General features: G+C 43.0%; 1 protein-coding gene across 2 annotated transcripts in view; it reads right to left on the bottom strand.

Moving 5' to 3' along the window:
• Positions 1–340: 340 nt before the first annotated feature.
• iqgap1 (IQ motif containing GTPase activating protein 1) overlaps positions 341–14,067 on the bottom strand; it is an 81,161-nt gene continuing 67,434 nt past the window's right edge. For both annotated transcript variants that reach the window (XM_063187798.1, XM_063187799.1), the window contains exons 24-37: positions 13,150–13,313; positions 12,385–12,609; positions 11,747–11,887; positions 11,008–11,092; positions 8,986–9,218; positions 8,580–8,712; positions 8,073–8,175; positions 7,759–7,894; positions 7,477–7,564; positions 5,694–5,903; positions 3,939–4,105; positions 3,566–3,679; positions 1,559–1,667; positions 341–1,282 (exon numbers count right to left, since the gene is read on the bottom strand). In XM_063187798.1, the coding sequence (XP_063043868.1) occupies positions 1,169–1,282; positions 1,559–1,667; positions 3,566–3,679; positions 3,939–4,105; positions 5,694–5,903; positions 7,477–7,564; positions 7,759–7,894; positions 8,073–8,175; positions 8,580–8,712; positions 8,986–9,218; positions 11,008–11,092; positions 11,747–11,887; positions 12,385–12,609; positions 13,150–13,313 (2,022 nt within the window). In that variant the 3' untranslated portion in view covers positions 341–1,168. The remainder of the gene's footprint in view (positions 1,283–1,558; positions 1,668–3,565; positions 3,680–3,938; positions 4,106–5,693; positions 5,904–7,476; positions 7,565–7,758; positions 7,895–8,072; positions 8,176–8,579; positions 8,713–8,985; positions 9,219–11,007; positions 11,093–11,746; positions 11,888–12,384; positions 12,610–13,149; positions 13,314–14,067) is intronic.

Below are 14,067 nucleotides of genomic sequence, written 5' to 3'. Positions count from 1 at the left end.
AACATGTAATGACATGAAGTCAAGAAAATGGCAAAATATAAATATAAAAAAATGTAAACATAGGCCTACTGATATAGTAAATGTTTTGATTAAAATCTGCGCTAGTATGAAACTAATGTGAATCCTATTATATTGTTGTAATACCCCCCCCCCCCGATGTAAAAGTCAAGCTTCGCTTATGTAAACAACGCTATTCGGAACACAAGCCTCTAAACAGCAAATCGTGCAAATTTACCTCATGACAACCAGCACCAGCACAAAGTTTTGCATCAGCCCCAGACAATTGGAGCAACAAAACAATACATCGTGCAATTTGTTTCACTTTAATAAATCAACACTATGTCTTTACAAAACTTTTTTTTTATTTTTTGCACATAACAATATTCAATGCTGCCAATGTGAGCATTGCACAACTTCAATTGTGTTCAACTTAAAATTACTTATTCATCACTGTTTCCCCTTTAAAATTAAACAAACAAAAAGACAAACTGACAAAAAAAGAAATAGCAGGACGTAAATAAAACGCAGACAGCATAAAAGAGTGATGGAAAAATTACTTTTTCCTATGAGTCTCGTGTCAATAATGGAATGTCAGGTGTGTGGAATACAACAGAATCTTCCAGGTTTCAGGGACAATCAAATGGAATAGGAGACACGTCATGGGCATGACTGCTTTCCAATGAATGCAACATATACTCTGTGTACATTTGAAGAAAAAAAAAACACTTAATATTTTTTTAGCAATAAGGGCATTTGTCATTGGGCATGGATGTCTCCAACAGGCGTTCTTCCAAGAAGTGTGTTTTCCCGTAAACAAACTCGTTAGACATACATAATAGTCTAAGCTCATGCAAGTGTTGTCTGCAGCAAATTCCTAACAAACTAATAAAATACATCTTTACCTTTTGACTACATTCAACACAACTGCAGGACAATAATAACCAAGGATATACAATACAAATTTCAACTGTATGCAGCCATGACTTGAGAGCTCAGAGGAATTTTCCACTGTGAGTAAGGCACGTGTGATTTTAAGGCATCCTTTTGTAGTAGTGCAGCAAACAAAATGGTAAGGGGCAGTGGACTATATAACTTTTTGGATGTATCCTAACATGTAGGAGTACTTTCATTCTATTTCTAATTCATTTCTTAAAGTGTCTTTCAGTCTCTATTTGCCATAGAACTTCTTGTTAAGCAAGAAAATGAGCAGGTTAACATTGATGGTGGCTCTGTCAAAAAGCTTCATCACCGCCACACCTTCATACTGGAGCTGTAGAAGGTCCTGGAACAGACAGACACAGAGGCGCATGAGACATGACACAATAACCCAGATACCCAATTGATCAGCACTGCCGATCCTCCTAAGCACTAGGAATAAATACTAGCTAATTATTAGGTGCTCCAGGCAGTAAATCAGAAATAGGTATCATATCAACATTAAAAGTGTATACATGATCTACTTTCCTCATACGTGCACATCTTGGCTTTTGGGAAATGCAGCACAGTAATGTTTAATATGACAAAACTCAGAGTATATGGATAATCTTTGTAGAGGTACCTGGTATTCCAACATGACCGTCTCCAAATGGACACCCATTAATTTGGCCTTCACGTCAAATACACCCACAACCTCAGATGGGGAGATCTCAAAGATGACGTTCTTGAATCTGAGGTACAAAAGAAATGCAAAAAGAAACTGTTTTAAACACGAAGAACAAGGAGAGTAGAATGCACAGGTACACGTTTCCAATGCCACATCAAAGGGTGACAATAATTTTAAGTTCTTTAAAGTGAAATATTTAGACATTAAGATGTTTTCCACAAGCCTACATGTATGGAAGACTACTTATAACTCTTGATGCTTATGCAGGAGATAATTGGATAATTATTTAGACACCTCAAGTAAATACAAATTAGTCTAATGAGAAAAATGTGTCGATGACCATAAGTCGATATAAGTATTAGTATATTAACAAATACAAATATAACTAGATTGCATTCTCACAAAGAATTCTGGAAGCGGGCTTGCCTTTTGGGGCAGAGATGAGCAGTTTTATTTTTGATATCTCTATCCCTAAATTAAAAACAAAGTACTATTGAGAAAAAAAAGCTAAAAGAAATGTTGGAAAAAATCCATCCACCCAGTCAGAAGTTATCTTGGATTCAGCCATCTTGAAAGTGTTGTAGCTCCGCGTTTTGGGGATATACTAAATTACATAATCCAGCACCTTTGCCATTGATACTAAATGACATGTATGGTATTTTAAATTGGCTAAGGAACACAGCACATGGTATAATTTTGAAAATCAACATGGGTCCGAGTGGGCTTCGAACTCCCAACCTCCATATCTGTAATCCAGCACCTTTGCCATTGATACTAAATGACATACATGGTATTTTAAGTTGGCTAAGGACCACTGCATATGATATAATTCTGAAAATCAACATCGGTCCGAGTGGGATTCAAACTCCCATCCTCCATATCTCTAATCCAGCACCTGAGTCAAGCAGCTAGCTGTCATAAACATTCCAGCAAGACAATATCAGATTGCAGTGAAGAGCTGAACAATAGACTTCTAGAACTGTAGTTGCAGGTGCTCGTTAAGAATAGAATGTTGAGAGAAAGTGACAGTTGAGGTGGAACCCTATATTGGCTGCACCTGTTCTGATTGACTGTATGGCAGTTAGTATGGTGCTCTCAGGCAGAGGGCAGAATCAAAAACAGTTTCTAGGTCTTTAGCTTTCTGTTGTTAAAAAACTAAAAAGAATTGGCACATATCCTGCGCACAGATTGAAGTCATAAATGTGATCTTTCTAACAGTCTTTGAATGAAGTTTATAGGTTAAACGGTTCAGTCACAAATGGACCTCTTGTTGCAGATGTGCTGACCTCTTCAGAAAGGCACTTCAAGAGTCAATGGGAAAAGCCATTGGGCCAGCCCTGCCGTTTTTACACACCTGCCATTTAAAAAGTAATGGGAGTTGGGACATGATATTTTCACCGTGTGGAGTCATCTTCTAGAGCTCACTAACAACGCGTCAACTAAACTTCTAGGTGAAAGTGTTGATGTTTTATGAACAAAAAGCCTCCTACACTCTGATCTGTAGAGTGGCGGAACACTGTCTCCTGAAGGTTCTACCATTGTTTTCAATGGGGACACAAACTTGCACAAAATCGCCAAAAACGGAAAAACGACAAGAGACACGGACACGCTATATCAGTGCAAATGATCTCCAAGCCGAGTCGGTCGTTTTAGTGTTTGAACGGTGTCTCTATCTCGAAAGGCCTAGGAGGAGATCCATTTTCTATTTTTACTGCCCTGCACAAGTAAGCAACAAAGCAAGCAAGCAAGCATAATAATAATAAACGTACTTAGAGATTACTAGAATCGGTCCTTCCTTGCTCTGCAAGCCCGCTTAATAATAACTAAACAGGATTTAGAGATTACTAGAATCGGGCCTTGCTCTGCAAACCCGCTTAATAAATACAAAAATGTGTAAGATTAGGAATGTACGGAAGACTGAATGTGTACTGTTCGTGTGCCATTGGTCTCAAGCATACTCACTGATTAGTCTGCAAATCGTCAATCTCAATCAAGACTCCCTTTTCATGTAGTCGTGCGGCGGTATACTTCTGAGCAACCTGCTTGCTCTTCTTGGTCTTGTTGTCCTTCTTGGGCCTGAAAGCAAGTACACAATGGTTGGGTAATGTACAAGACACGAAAGGTGTTGTACATATTTCTTGTGAAGAGAACAAAATCATATCTCTTCCGTCTCTCTATATTTGCCAAAACAACTTTTCACGTGAATTTTATTTACTCAAGTTTTTAAATGCGGTATTTTCTGGTTGCTCTAATTCTGAATCATCACATTTTCTGAATTCCGACAGAAGGCTATCAAAGTATAGACCCATGACACAAGTTTGATTGGTTGACTTACTTTGATTTGGTGGCCAGGTTGTCCATGCAAGTCTTGATGTATCGGTTGTAGTAGTCTATTTGCTCGTTGTAGAAGTTGGTCTTGGAGCTGAGGGCGGCGTTAGTCTGCTGCAGCTTCACCAGCTCTGCCTTCCGCCTCTGCCGATACCTCCTCTGGTTCCTGATGTCCTACAGGACAAGACATTGCCACAGAGACGTGGGAGCTTTAGAGAGCTGCAAGCACACATAACCTGTAAGACCAAAGAATGCATGCACGCCTCTGCCGATACCTCCCTCTGGTTCTTAATGTCCTACACATCACAAGAATACAGTGCCATAGAGACACAGGGGCTTTTGAGAGACGCACACACAAAACCTTCAAGACATACGACCCAAGGGTGCATGCATTTGCCAGAGACCGTCCCCAAATGGTGCATGCAAGAGTCACTTGGAATCGAGGAATTGAGTTATTGGGAAATGGTGCAGCCTCCAGCAGACACAGGAAACTGAGGTCAGAGTTTGGCAGCTACTCCCTCGACACACTCTCTCTATCTCTCCCACTCTCTCTCCCTCTCACTCACTCACTCTCTCTATTGGCCACTGTTTCTCTCTCTGTTTCTCTCTGAATGAGTGTGCCTGCTCCTGTGCCAACTTTGTGGGCTCTGTTGTGACACGCTAGGAGACCACAAAACAGACTGCCGTGAGCGTATTCTACAACTCTGAGTCCTACCCCTTGTGCACATGTAAGCAGGGCCATTTCCCTTGGGCTCCTTCCCTTTCTCTCCGTCTTCTTCCATTGCAAGATCCTTCACATTCCCAGTGCTGAGACACACTGCTTCATTACTGCTCTCTGAGCTTGGAGCTGCCCCCATGCTCTTTGGAGGATGGTAATCTGATCGAGTCAAACACTTGAGACTACAGTATATCAGTCATTGGGGAGCTCTATTCACGTCAGAGCACAGTAACACAAGCTAACTTGAAGTGCTTTCAGTCTGCACAAAGCACAGTGTACAGTGCTCACAGTGCTCACTTGCCACATTGCATAATACAACATGTGATTGAGATATATAGATAGTAACAGAGTGTTACTGTGATATTTGCAGCAAACATAATGTGATAACATTGAATATCTGCCAATAATAATGATGATATTGCACTACATACAATGGTATATTGAATGTAAGTCAAGCTAATTTGGGCTACTTTATTGCCATCTGTGCAACTCACTCACTCACTCACTCACTCACTCACTCACTCACTCACTCACTCACTCACTCACTCCTTTTATTGTATCCTCATCATCATTCCTGATTTTGTTATTAAAAGGACCAGTTCGGCCAATTTCAATATGCTGTTGTATTGCTCACGTTACCCTTGACTGGTCAGTACACGGTGATGCTAATTTTTTTAGCTAAGCCCTTTTCGAGATATGAGCTACTATTCTAATGGGGGCAGCGTTTGTTTACATTGTTTTAAAAATTAACATAGGCCTACTCCAAATATTTTCCCAAAAGGTACCGTTTTTTGCTATTGTCTGCTGATGCTGTATAACCTTTTTGGATGTTTTTGGGAATAAATAAAAATGTTTCTTTGAAATGTAAACAAAATACTGCCTCCATTGCAATGACCAAGATCTCGGAAAAGGCCGAAGAAGAAAAAAAAAAAACCTCAGGTACAGACAAGCCCAGGATAGTGTGAGCATTACAACGGCATGTTGAAATTGACTGAACTGGTCCTTTAACTAATTATTACTAGTATTGCTATTGTAAATGTGTACCTTGGCGATGTCGTTGATGAGGTCCTGGTAGCGCTTCTCGGGGTGCACCTTGCCCAGCTCGGCCAGCCGCTGCAGGTTGCTCTTGATCTTGTCCTTCTTGCCCTGCAGCGTCAGGCTGTCGTCCACCACCGGCTTGGCCGCCTTCATCTTCTCCGGCGTCTTGGCGTCCCGGATGGCCCGCCGCTGCATCGCACGCTGGTACTCCACTTCCTGTGGTGACGGAGGGCGAAGAAAAGGAGAAATGATGAGAGAGGAGGACAGAGAGGGATGAGGAGATGAAAGGAGGACAGAGATGGATTGAGGTGAAGAGGGAGCGCGAGAGAGAGAGAGAGAGAGAGAGAGAGAGAGAGAGAGAGAGAGAGAGAGAGAGAGGGAGAGAGAGAGAGAGAGAGAGAGTTCCTTTTACAACCAAATCATTTGCAATTAAAACAGAACAGGCTTGCCCAGAAGATCATTTGTCATTTCTTATTAGGGATTAACCAGATGCAAACATTTATCCTGGGACACGAACAGAGAATTCCCCATCCTGCTCTGGAACTAATACATTCTGTGCTGGATTCAGGAGAGCGACCACAGTACCACAGAGATACAGATTGTTTTTTTAATCGATGCAAACGGCAAACCACCATCTACACTGCAGTATTTGGCTTTTGACAGGAGTTGCACATCCTTTTATAGGACTACATGTTCGGACTGGATTTACAGAGATGACAAACTTGCTGTCAATTGCGTCTGTCTGTGTATCAGGCTGTTTATGTGCCTGCCTGCCTGCCGTTGTGTCAGCCTATGACTTGGGAAGAGAAACAATGAAGTCTTTGTGGCAGTCCTTCACTGAGCTTGGCCTCCACGTCTGTCAAAGAGCTGCACTCAATTACGTGACTCATGCAAGACTGTTGCAAGTGTCCCTCTGAAGATGGATCTACTAGCTATGTGCTTACAGTACAGCTCACTTTCTCAAAAGCAGATACACGTTTGTTTGAATACATGGTGTGCTCCTGCAGCGCTGTTAGATGCATTAATGGATGAATGTCTGCAGAAGCTGCAGTTTGTGAAGCTGAAGTTACGATCTCTGGTGACCCAGAGATTTTGATCAGGGCTGGGAAATTATGAGTCACGACAACGGATTTCCCCTCTAAGATCATTTATCTGTAGTTGACAGGGATGGATCATGACCCCATGGGCCCCTGGGCCAGACAACAAGAAAGACCCCCTCCAGATGTTACAGACCCTACATTATTGGGGGGTTCGGATGTTTGTCCCCCAAGAAAATGTGAAAATACAGTTGTTACAAGTGTGATTTTAACATAAGAATGGAAATTCTCATGGGGCTTGGGCTTCAGGGCCCCCTTGACTCTTGGCACCCTGGGCCTGGGCCCAGTAGGCCCATGCAGTAGTCCATCCTTGGTTGTTGGAGAGAAATGTCTATGCAATATAGTCCTATGCTGGCCTGTGTTGGATAACTGTAGTCTCCACCTCCACATGCCAAAAAACCCACTTCTTTTTGGAGATCAAATAATATTTATATAATATTGTTCAACTTGACTTTGTGCATGATTTCCTTAGTCATATCTATGAGACTGAATGGCATTAATTGTTTGTTTTTTGTTAATGTGTTTTTATATATATTCATAATAAAACTATTACAAATATTTTTGAACTATTATATTTTAAAAGTTTTCTTTTTTTCTGACAGATTGGTGATGGTGACCGATTCAACACACCAGAGTGTTTTTCCCATTGCTTGTCCCTGATCTGAGGTTCCATGTTTGCTTCTGGTGATTACCTGTTCAGGGGAGGGCGAAGACTCCAGGATCTCTGTCAGAGTGTCTCCAGGCTGGAAGCGGATAACATCCACTATCAACCGCTTGGTACTGAAACAAGTTGAGACAGACAATGTCAGATCAGCACACAATAACCTACGGAACCATTCAAAGCCATTAAAAGCCTTTCACCCTTACGTACACAAACATCCCTATAGAAAGACGCTCATGACGTCCATCACGCTTCCATAATGGTCATCATCAGTGGTAGCACAACACCCAATAGGTGAGGACTGGCAGCTTACTTCAATAACAGAGTCCTGGCGTCCATCTCAGCGTTGGCCTGAGCGGGCACGTCAAACTTGTTGGTGAGGGTGAGCGACACCTCCGTCTTGCCCATCTGCTCCCTGGCGGGGTCGTTGGGTGGGAGGGGGTTTTCACCTGCAGGAAGTAACAAGGCATTTAAATAGCCTGCATGCATTGGCATCAGGTCACCAAGCTTAGGCAAGCGGAGTGCATTTGCATACATTGAAGCTAATTTTATCCAACACATTAATTTCCTTCAAACCCTGAAGTAAAGAAATGTCCTTGGGCAATCATGCCCCCATTGGTCTCTCACCTATCAAGGCCTCAATGGTGGGCACCTCGCCTAAGTCCTCCAGCAGCTCGTGGATGGGGTCGTTGTGCTCGGGAGCGATGGCGTCTTGATGTTCCAGCAAAAGCTGAAAAAGGATCCAAATGAAACTCAAATTAGGATCTCATTTAAATCAGGGAGAGTATACTAGGCCCTCAACATAGCAGTACATACTTATTATATTTCTGAAGCAAGTTTCAATGAGCGCTGTTACATGAATATTCAGATTTTTAATGGAATGGTGGCAGTACTCGGTATGCACATGAAGACTCTTTATTCTGTCTGAATTTTGCCGTGTTTCACGAATATTCTGGTATCAGAATGCCGTTTCTCACAAATACAGTATAAATGAAATATTCCAGAACTTGATTAAAACCGAATACTTGGAATATTCTGTTTGAAACCAGAATACTCTGTGCATGTAACTGCAGTCAGTGTGAAACATGTCATCAATTCACAGTGTCTGGATCTCATCCTAATGCCCAGACTGACCGTGTGTGTGTTGATGACCTCCCCCAGGGAGATGTAGATCACTGGCTTCGTGAGGGTCACCAGGTCCGAGTACTGATCAATGTTGAAGCGATCTTCAAGTGAGGGCACGTCACACGCCGCTTGGAAGAAACGTCTGGAGACACAAGTAGAAAATCAGATAGAACAATAAGGTTTGAAATATTGATGCAAGTTCATTGTTCTTTACTAGCATTATCGTCATGCTTTAGTCTGCTTTTTGTCAATAATATTTTATTGCATCTTGTCAGTGACTGACAATGTAATGGGAATACCAACACAAAGGTTTTGCTAGAGGCTAGAAGATTTGGACTTTATGTGAATGACTGCAGTTGTAGACTCATATCCAGGATGTGATGATGTACAATCCAGATGTGGTGTTGTGCTGTACCTGAACTTCTGGTAGGAGCTGCTGAGGTACTCATTGATGGGGTTGAGGTGGGCGTTGTCCCCGAGGAACATCTTGTTGGAGGCGGCGTGCTGCAGCATCTTGGCGATGGAGCCCAGGTTCCGCCTCTGGTCCGTGGTCAGCTGACTTCCTGCCGACATCTCGATGATGTCAAAGGCGTCAGGAGCGACGATGGCTGGATTCATGTAGCGGTAATACAGCAGGTTGCCCACGATCTGAAATACATACCACAACCACACATTGACTAAGGAGCACAAGTGGGCATTAACTTGCCTTGACATTAAAGTGATTCATTGCAACATCTCCTGCCTACAGTACAGTGGTGGCAATAAGTATCTGATCCCTTGCTGATTTTGTTGGTTTTCCCACTAATAAGACATGATCAGTCTATCATTTTAATTGAAGGTGTAATCTAACATGGAGGTATAGAATATCAAAAAGAAAATCCAGACAATAACTTTAAAGAATGTCACCCATTGTGGATGTGTCAGACTTGGAGCCTGCTTGTGTGTTATAATGCTATTTTCACACAAATTTCTAATCTATTCTATGGATGTTGGTGAAACTCGGCACAAGTCAGTAACTGAAACATTTTGTGCTTAGGTTTAGATACATGAGGGACTTCCACCTTCTAGTGTGTTGTTACTATTTTTCATGCTATGAGATGTAAATGAGGTGTGAACCTGCGCATGTTGGTGCAACTTGGCGCAAGTCAGTAATTGAAACACCTTGTGCATAATTTTAGATACGTACATCTGAGGCTTTGCACCTGCTAGTGTGATACTGCATGTTAGTTCTTTCTTTGTTACATGGGATGCTTGTTTCAGAAACTAGGCTTTTTTGGCTAAAATTAACCTGGCAACGACTTGACAACCCATGCTGGTAACAGTGGTAGGCTAGAGAATCATTTAGCAGCTCTGGTCTAAATGAAGAGCTCTTTTCCAAAATGAGATATATCCATTTTATAGAATGTTGGGAAATGTACTTTTTGTGTTGGGCATTCTATTGAATTGCATTGCAAAATGCATTTTATAGAGGTTTAAAATGTATGTTCTGAAAACATTTGAATGGCAAGAATTCACACATAGATTATAGGACTTCTTAACAGTTAATTCCAATATTAAAATGCAAAAAGTCAAAAATGGTGGATATAGCATTTTGGAAAAGAGCTTTTCAAATGTAGGTGTGAGAATGCAATCATCTCATCAACTCATTATAAAGTAAACAAAAACAAACTCGCAAATAAATAAATAAAACTAAAAAGAGAATGCAAGATAAGCAAAGGGAAATATGTGGGAAAATTGAAGGAGAGAAACAGAAAGAAACACAGGAAAGAGCGAGAGACAGACGAGAGAGAGAGAGAGAGAGAGAGAGAGAGAGAGAGAGAGAGAGAGAGAGAGAGAGAGAGAGAGAGAACAAGAGTGCGTAAGAGAGTGGAAGCGAGCTCACCTTCCCTGATTGGCCACAGAAGTGCAAAGCCTTCCACACAACAGTGGAGGCAAAGGAGGAGAGCACTGCAGAGGAACGGAAGGAGCGAAGAAAAGAAGAAAGAAAGACAAAACAGCAAGTCAAGGGCACAGGAAGAAAGAGAGAAGGAAAGAAAAAGAGAGACAGAGACAGAGAGAACTAGCAGAGGGGAAGCTGTAGAAGAGCTGTAGACGTCAACCTCAGCCAGCGATAAGAATGTTGAGTCTCTAACACCATAGCAACAGAGAAGAGAGCGAGAGGAAAGGACAAATAACTGAAGTGAAAAATCAGAGCTTCAAGACACTATCTTTTCCTGCCTCTGTAGCGCGCATGTACACACGCACAGTTTCCCCCAGTCTCTCTAAACACACAAAAAGTTGTGATGATGTTCTGCCATTTTGTCAGACTCATTTACATGTTGCAAGTTAGAATTACACGTTTCCCTTTACAAAAAAAAACCCAAAACCGAGCTGTGTTGACATGAAGTACGTTTCTCTTCATCAAGGTGATCGAGGCCACACACACACACACACACACCTTTAACAGCTCGTCCTCACTGGCGTCAGGGAACTTCTCACTAAGTGTGTCTTTCAACACCTTTGCGATGAAGCGCATCCCATACCTGCACACAGCACAGGAGAAAACCATGGACTTCATTTAGAATGTATTATTTACTCAAACACGCAAATGGATATGCACGCACGCACACACACATGCACCGCATTACAGACATACTTGTATTAATAGCAGCAGAGTCTCCTATAAACCCCCCTCGCCTGCTTTGACTATGCAAACTCTGACACGCTGCGGGTCATTTCCATACATTACACAATGGTGCTGATGTGAGCGGCGAGCGGCGCGGTGGGAGAGTTTCCACTGGAGATAGCCATCTCTTTGAGACAGGCCCTGCAGTCTATCTCTGACACACACACACACACACACAATCACACACGTACACACACACACACGTGTGTGTACACACACACACACACGTGTGTACACACACACACACACACACACACACACGTGTGTACGCACACACACACGCACACACACACACACACACACGTGTGTACGCACACACACACGCACACACACACACACACACACACGTGTGTACGCACACACACACGCACACACACACACACACACACACACACACACACACACACACACACACACACACGTGTGTACGCACACACACACACGCACACACACACACACACACACACACACACACACACACACTGGTGACGTTGCTCTGTGTAGCACTCACGGGATCTTGTCGATAGAGACGACGATGGCGGAGAGGAACTTGTCGGTGACGGTCCTCATGTTCTTGATGGAGGCCTCCAGGCGCGTGCGCACCTCCTCGTGGCCCATGGCCTGCTCCGGCGTAACGTCGTACGGCAGCTTGCTGTCCAGGAAACAGGACGAGAGGCACAAAGAGGAAGTTACGGCCGACTGCTACGGGCGTCATTTGATTTGATTTGAATAAGCTCATGTGTGTTCGTGTTTACAGCACAAATAGTAGCGTATATTTTGGGCCACGGTCACCGCAGGGAAATGAGGGTAAATAATTTGATGGAGAGGTGTTTGGAAATGGCGCGGGATTTACTTTAATGTGGTCATTTTACTTTTTATATGCTTGTCTATGACAAAATAAGACCACAAATGCACAAAACAGCTGTGGTGGAAATTAACCTTGAAGAACATAGCCAACCTTTTAACAGTTACTCATTATTTTGTGTAAGATATGGACCAGCCATTTGTTCCATATTTTCATGGGAATTTCCATCCCTAATAAATGCACACACAGACAATGAGACACACACACACAAACACACACAAACACACACAGACACACATACCACACACACACAACTGCACACACAACTACACACACACACACACCTAGCCTCTCCAGTCTGCGACTCCATCTGGTTGACCCAGCTCTTGTAGATGTCCACGGGGTCGGTCTTGATGTTGAGGGCCTTGTCGTCCATGATCTCCTTGACAACAGGGGCCAGGATCTGCCGGAGCGCATTTTGGCCCCGCGCCCCTCGGTTGAAGCTCACCACCATCTTGATGACCGTGGGGTTGCCAGTCACGATCTCCTGGATCTGGTCCACCTTCGACCTGGGGACAGGGGGAGTAGAGCAGGTTTCAGCTGAGCTCCACACTACACCATTTTAAAAGCGCATCTGATATTAACGCCGGGCTGTGCCGCACACATTGAGGAAAGGCCAGGTTTATTTGTATAGCACATTTTACACACAGGCAGCCGAATGTGCTAAGATAAAAACATTAAGACTTGGGAGGACCGACAATCTTTGTCCCCAATCGTAAACACGGACACACTACTCAATGTTTGATTTTGAATCATTCATATCAAGCATGCTTGCGATCCACCACTCTTTGAACAGGGAAACTCAATATTAGAACATCAGACAGTTGACCAAGCAACCTAAAAGCCAGGTAAATACACCTAGTGATGCATTCTCTTACACTATCGGGAGTGTGTAAGACTGTCTCTCGCGGTTATTCAGCAACGAGTTGGTATGAATGTCCTAACAGCTTAGATGAGATCGAAATTTGGCAATATAATGGGAGTGGTGATGCAATACATTGTACACGTAATGCAGTAATGGAATGCCAATGTCAAGTGCGTCTCCTTACTTTATCTCTTCCTGAAGGGCGGTCTTGAAGAGCTTGAGCAGGAGGTACTCCTCACGCTGGTTGGAGGCGTAGTTGTACAGGGTGAAGATCACAGTGTCCATGAACTTGGTGGACTTGTTCTGGGGCATCTGGAAGATCAGCTTGGCCAGGTAGACGGGGTTTGTCTGGAAAAGGAAAGGAACCATTATTCATAACTTGTTTTGACAACGGTAACCCGCGGTATGGTAATCTGCATTTCATTCAGGCTTGAAGAGAACCTGCTTCCAGCAGACAGCTCTTGCAGAAATGTAATAAATGCAGACATTATGCAATACCTAGTGCCGCTGTTGCGTAATGGCATGCACAATAGCGTATAATGGCGCATGGCTTTGGCATACACTGTATATCCCCAGTTACCCTGTACACCTGCACATGTGCTGTACCCAGGTGTTCAGAAAGTAACATTTCTGTTTCAGAAAGTAAAAACACGGCCACAATTTTCATCCAATGGGCTCTGAATCAGCTGATCCTATAATGAAGACAGGTAGATGAATTGCTCAGTGAAGTCACCTGTTTTGGAAGGAAACAATGGCCAACAACTGTTACTTTCTGAACTGGGTGTTTTTCATACCTCTTGCTGTTCCACTCACCAGCAATAGGTAGAATAGGTGTGGCTAGGTAACTTTAGTGTTTACACGCATACACATACACACTGACCTGCATACTGCTAGGTACTTTAGTGTTTACAAGCATGCATATACACACTGACCTGCGGCAGGTAGAAGAGGTATGGCTAGTTACTTCAGTGTTTACAAGCATACACACAGAGATTCTTTAAGTATATAGAGATATGCCAATGTAATAGGTTGCTATGGGCACCTAACATGACCAGGTTCCGGTCTGCCTAAAGGGCCGTGTCATAATGCTCCTACAATGAAT

This window comes from Engraulis encrasicolus, chromosome 22, assembly GCF_034702125.1.
Source record: "Engraulis encrasicolus isolate BLACKSEA-1 chromosome 22, IST_EnEncr_1.0, whole genome shotgun sequence".
Classification (NCBI taxonomy): Eukaryota; Metazoa; Chordata; class Actinopteri; order Clupeiformes; family Engraulidae; genus Engraulis; species Engraulis encrasicolus.
The sequence above is the reverse complement of the archived record's forward strand: the minus strand, read 5'-3'. Positions and strand labels throughout refer to the sequence as shown.